General features: G+C 38.9%; 1 protein-coding gene across 3 annotated transcripts in view; it reads left to right on the plus strand.

The window, feature by feature from the left end:
- The window catches only part of slc38a3b (solute carrier family 38 member 3b), a 21,636-nt gene that overhangs the window by 15,458 nt on the left and 500 nt on the right, over window positions 1-5,678 (plus strand). For all 3 annotated transcript variants that reach the window (XM_034868817.1, XM_034868820.1, XM_034868819.1), the window contains 9 exons: window positions 1,128-1,210; window positions 2,080-2,138; window positions 2,526-2,699; window positions 2,856-2,935; window positions 3,025-3,125; window positions 4,039-4,163; window positions 4,260-4,404; window positions 5,293-5,396; window positions 5,542-5,678. The exon at window positions 5,542-5,678 is cut by the window's right edge and continues 500 nt beyond it. In XM_034868817.1, the coding sequence (XP_034724708.1) occupies window positions 1,128-1,210; window positions 2,080-2,138; window positions 2,526-2,699; window positions 2,856-2,935; window positions 3,025-3,125; window positions 4,039-4,163; window positions 4,260-4,404; window positions 5,293-5,396; window positions 5,542-5,646 (976 nt within the window). In that variant the 3' untranslated portion in view covers window positions 5,647-5,678. The remainder of the gene's footprint in view (window positions 1-1,127; window positions 1,211-2,079; window positions 2,139-2,525; window positions 2,700-2,855; window positions 2,936-3,024; window positions 3,126-4,038; window positions 4,164-4,259; window positions 4,405-5,292; window positions 5,397-5,541) is intronic.

Consider the following 5,678-nt stretch of genomic DNA (forward strand, 5'->3'; position numbering starts at 1 on the left):
AGAGAGAGAGAGAGAGAGAGAGAGAGAGAGAGAGAGAGAGAGAGAGAGCTTTCTGGGCATGAAGACTTTTCTATTCTTGGGATTTAGGAGACAGTGGTCTTTATTATTACTCATCTCAGGTCTACAGCTACTAACGTTTCAGATTTTCTATCACTGCCACCGATTAAACTTTATTTGTTTCCTCCCTTTGCGAGACACACATTCCATTACAGTAAATTGGTTGCTGCTCACCTCAATGACTGAAACAAGACTATGCACAGAACCAAAAAGGTTGTTGCAAAGAATCACATACACATCTGTTTACTATAAATAATTATGTTGGTACTGATTACATGCTAGTAAAATATTAAGATTAGGTCAACACAGAACACAATAACATGGAGCCAGTCAGACCCACATGTCCAACTGTTAAGAACAAGAGTTGTGTTATCTAAAGGACATTCACAGGAGGTTATTTTTTTGGGAGGACGTGTGTGTTGTGCCTAGGTATAGCAGATGGGGAAGCAGGTCTAAGGATATGTCATTCCATCCAACACATGTTTTTCAGTCTTGAACCCAGAACTGTTTATGCAGTCGTTTAAGGTGGAAACTATGTTGGGGGTGAGTAATAGAGATGTTTTTGGGGGGTTGGTAAGGAAGAACTAGAGACAGAGATGGCAATGGTGTGATGGAACAAGCTGACATTGGTAATATTTACTGACGTCTTGAGTGCTGCTTTGCTTAGGCTGCACTATGTCTTCCTTTTCTGCAACTGTGAACAGTCGCATAAATCATCAGTTATATAACAGTCGACTCCAGTACTTGGTCGAGAGCAACATAAGCAGACACGTTTTTTCCCCCCACAATCTCAAGGCCAACGATGTTCCCAGCAGGTTGCTGTTGGTCTGAAAAAATGTAGCGCATCAACCATTTGAGCCAGTTAATAACTTTTATGTTCCTCTCAGACTGTTGGTTTAAAAAAAGTAATACTAACAGTTTCACTACATGTGAACCAATTTATCACCATCCAACACTTTTCCACTGTATTTATTTTTGTCTCTCTCTCTCTTTATCTCTCTCTCTCTCTCTCTCTGCTAATGTTTGAAATATTGAGCTCACCAAAGTAAACTATATTTGTCTCCAAACAGTCTGTGGTACTTGAATGGAAACTATCTAGTCATCATGGTGTCTGCGTGTGTCATCCTGCCCCTGGCTTTAATGAAACAGCTCGGTGAGTAGAACTACTACAGTTTTACCTGCTCTGTTTCATCTTCCCAAATGTACTGAGTTATTTGTATCTACTACAAAGAACTCTAAGTCTATTGTAATTGGTGTGAGTGAGGCATATCAAGGCATATCTAACATTTTAGACTAGATTTTAATCTGCTCACGCTGCAAGCAAATCAAAATTATGAGTTACATAGACTTCCAAACTCATAATCTTCATTTACCATGGGTGTTTTTATTTTTTAGGACAAATATCTTTTTGTCTATTGTTTTTTTTATGTGGTGCAATTGGGCTTCAATAAATCTTTTGTTCAAGGGCCTTAGTTCCTGCCTACTAGACTTAACAGACTACGGTTTAAAATTATTTCTATGCAACATTGTTATCTTCATTAAGATTGTGCTTCCTGAGGCGAGCGCCAGCACACCCAGTAGAGAGTGCGCCCCATGTTGGCTGAGTCCTTTGCGGCGGCCGACCTGCGGCCCTTTGCTGTGTGTCGGCCCCCACCTCCCTTCCACCTTTCCCGTCTATCCACTGTCACTATCTAATAAAGGGAAAAATGCCCCCCAAAAATAAGTAAGATTGATAGTGTTTCCTGTTTTTGAGCCAGCTTAAATAATTTTGATGGAGCAGTTACCCTAAAGTCAAGCAATTAGTGTGCGTCTTTATCCCAGCACTGGCAGAGGAAACAGCAGGTGCCCGATTAGTACACGAAGTAAACATGCTCTTTCTGGTCTCACAGTGCTGTGAGGTCATTCTGATTAGGGCATTTTTGCAGAAGCCTTTTTTTTATAGAACAGTAGGAAACCTTCTGACTGTAAGACTAAATGGATCAGGATCTGTAAAATTAACTGTATTTTCCCATTTATTTTTAGGTTACCTCGGCTACACCAGTGGCTTTTCTCTTAGCTGTATGGTGTTTTTTCTCTCTGCGGTAAGTTGGTCCTTCTTCACAAGGAGGCTTATGTGTTCTAGCATGTCATCTTTGCACACATTCCTCACTTTCCCACCCTTGTTTCTTTCTCACCCTCATCTTTATTTTCAGTTTTTATACGGCTATGTTTGAAATTATATAATATAATATATAATGAAATATAAGAGCTGTCTAATACACATTAAAAAGAGTGTGAGAGGTTGAGTAACACTAATCTGACGTGTAATGGCGTCGTTTATTTGTATTTACTTTTTGAGCTTTGCATTATTATTATTGGCGAGAGCCACTGTTTACTGACACTGGCATTTCCCTTGTGTCCCTTGTTTACGGCTTTCTTTTGATTCCAGCTGTTTTTCTCTTCTTTTTTTTTTACCTTCCTCGCTGTAGGTTATCTATAAGAAGTTTCAGATTCCTTGCCCATTCGAGGAGTATTCAACCAACAGTACTGCTGCCCATCTCAGCCTGAACATCTCAAGCCACGGCAACGAGCACACCAACGATCTGGTTCACAAGGACGATGACTCCCAATGCTTCCCAGGATTGTTCACCGTCAACTCACAGGTAGGCAGCCGAGATGAAGAAACTGTCTGCTTATCTAGAATGTTTTCAAACACTAAGACCACACATGTTGAATTCTGCTGAGTTTCCACACTGATTTTGGGAAGCTCGATTGCACTGCTAATCATAGAAAGTCAAGTGTCAATGTGTTCTTCACAGACAGCATACACCATTCCCATCTTGGCTTTCGCCTTTGTTTGCCACCCTGAGGTCCTCCCCATCTACACTGAGCTCCGCAAGTGAGTCACCCCTCTGTAACTCACAAATATTTTATAGCATGTCATTGCAGAATGTGGCATTCACATAACTTATAACTCTCTGATTTTAGTCCAACGCAGAAGAAGATGCAGAAGGTGTCCAACGTCTCCATCTTTGTCATGTACAGCATGTACTTTCTGGCAGCTCTCTTTGGCTACTTGACCTTTTATGGTGAGAAGTCGCATCACTCTTTTGGAGTTTGTGTTTAAAGTATTAGGGGAGAAATAATAATGTCTATGCACAAATCAGAGAGTAAGTGCATTAATGGATATTTGTGATTGTCAAAAGATACACAGAAAAACAGAAGGAGTTATGCTTTGGCTTATAGGTGCAGTAAAACTGGGAGATGCGTTTTGTAAAAGCAGAACAAAAAAAAAGAATAGTTTGACGTGACTCTGGTAATAAAAATACTATGTTTTGCTGCTTTCTTGATTTTGCAATGTTAACCCATGACCATGCAAATGATTCCATTGCTAAAAAACACTTTAAAGACTACAATATCCAGAAAGAATCTGTGAAAATAGAGTTTATATTTTACTGACAAACACGTTTTACTTCCTGTGCACAGAGACAATTTGCCTCTGGTGACCGTATAAGAGAAAAGACAATGGTTTGAATCAAAACAATCGACAGGGCCTTATTTTGTGATGAGAGGATGCTGCTTTCTATGTAATTCTAAACTCTTTTTTTTTTTTTAATCTTTATGGAGCTTTTAAATGTTTTTCCAAATATGTTTTTGGCACAATACAGTGGAAGCAAATTGGTCAAACCAATAATACTTTTACATTTTTAGAGGAGAGAGTCACAATTTATAACACATTCTAATCTATGGTTCTAATTCACTGATTGTTGTTTAGTCTCATAATCATATGCAGTATCCATGGTTTGTATTTCTCTGTATTGAAAGAAAACAGAGCCTGGTACAGTATTCCCTTCTCACATAGAGCACAAGCACCCACTTGTGGTGGCAACGTGCTCTTCAGTGCTAGACGGCATTATTACTGAGGGATGTTTACATGAGAAAACTTGGTTAATAATGTATTAATTCTATATCTATATATCTACATTTCTTTTATTTATATAGACAAAGTGGAACCTGAACTGCTGCACACTTACAACCGCATTGATCCTTACGACACTTTGATCCTGTGCGTGCGAGTGGCCGTCCTCACGGCCGTGACGCTGACCGTCCCTATCGTGTTGTTCCCTGTAAGTTTGTTGTTGATTTCTTCCCTGTGATGCTAAATGAATATGATATTGTAGTATTATTTCCTCATTGACTCCTCCGTCTGTGTCTGTCCACAGGTACGCAGAGCCATCCAGCAGATGGCATTCCCCACCAAGTCTTTCAACTGGTTGCGTCACATTGCCATTGCAGTCGTTCTGCTCACCATCATTAACATGCTGGTGATATTTGCCCCCAACATCTTGGGAATCTTTGGCGTCATTGGTTAGTACAGCACTGAACATAAAGCTGAAATTTGTATCGGAAGCATCAATAGTGTTGTTGCAGTTAGTTGTCATCCTGACACCCTTAACAATGGCAGACAAGTAGCAAACGCCCTATCCATTATGAGAACAAATGAAAAGTCATAGAAAACAGCATTCATTGTTTCCTACAGGTCTTATTTATCCACTTTATTTGAGTATATCTGATATTCTATCTATGAGCTGAATATGGGTTACTTATTCTGTCTCTGTTTACGGACAGAGACCTTCTGTTTGACATGGCAGGGTTTGTTATTTTAAAGCTTTGAAAAGCTTCACAAGTTCAAAGTTAAAGTTGGAAAAAATTAAGTCAAAGGACCATCTTCAAGCATCTACAAACATGAGACAAACATGTGCTTCCAGATGGTGCAATATATGGTGCTGTTTGCAACAACCTTTGTATATTTGTAAGGACCACAATCCAGGAAATCCAGAAAAGAAGTTTTTTTGTTGTTTTTACGTGTTTCTCCTTTTTTTTTTCTCACTTTCTATCATCACTGTAACTATCACTGTAAACTATATTTAACTGTGTCCTCTTAATATCATATTTTTAGTTAATTACACAAGAAAAATAATACAAAAGAGAATACTTAGACGACAACAATTGTTGCCCAGTAATGAACAAATAAAATACAATTATAAAGAAAATGAAGAGTACATAAATAAACAAATGATCCATCAAGCACACAGGCAAATATTCAGTATTTGCTACTAAAATACACAATAATGACTAGCATTTATAATTTCATTAAAACTTGGCAAGATAGATTGATGTTAGCCAGTCTTTTCTCTTTTTTTGTTTTGTGATCAAATATGTTTTATTACCATCCCTTTCTCTTTCTCTTTACAGGTGCCACGTCAGCTCCATGCCTCATTTTCATCTTCCCTGCTGTCTTTTATATCCGCATTGTTCCAAAAGATGAAGAACCGATGACCTCTACTCCTAAGATACTGGTGAGGCCTTGATAAGCTTTCTCCCTTCAATCATTGATTACGCTAATGTTGTGATTATACTGTGTGATACAAGCTTTTGTCATGGTATCAAGTTCTTGATAATCAAATCTGTGACAATTATTTGCTTCCCCCCCCTCATTCTTAGGCTGTTTGTTTTACTGCTTTGGGTGTCTCCTTCATGGTAATGAGTCTGAGCTTTATAATCATCGACTGGACAACGGGGGGCGGCCAAGCTGCAGGAGGCCACTAGATGCTGCTTTGGTGTGTTTGAGCTCTGGAAAG

The sequence above is a fragment of the Etheostoma cragini genome, chromosome 4 (assembly GCF_013103735.1).
Source record: "Etheostoma cragini isolate CJK2018 chromosome 4, CSU_Ecrag_1.0, whole genome shotgun sequence".
Lineage (NCBI taxonomy): Eukaryota > Metazoa > Chordata > Actinopteri > Perciformes > Percidae > Etheostoma > Etheostoma cragini.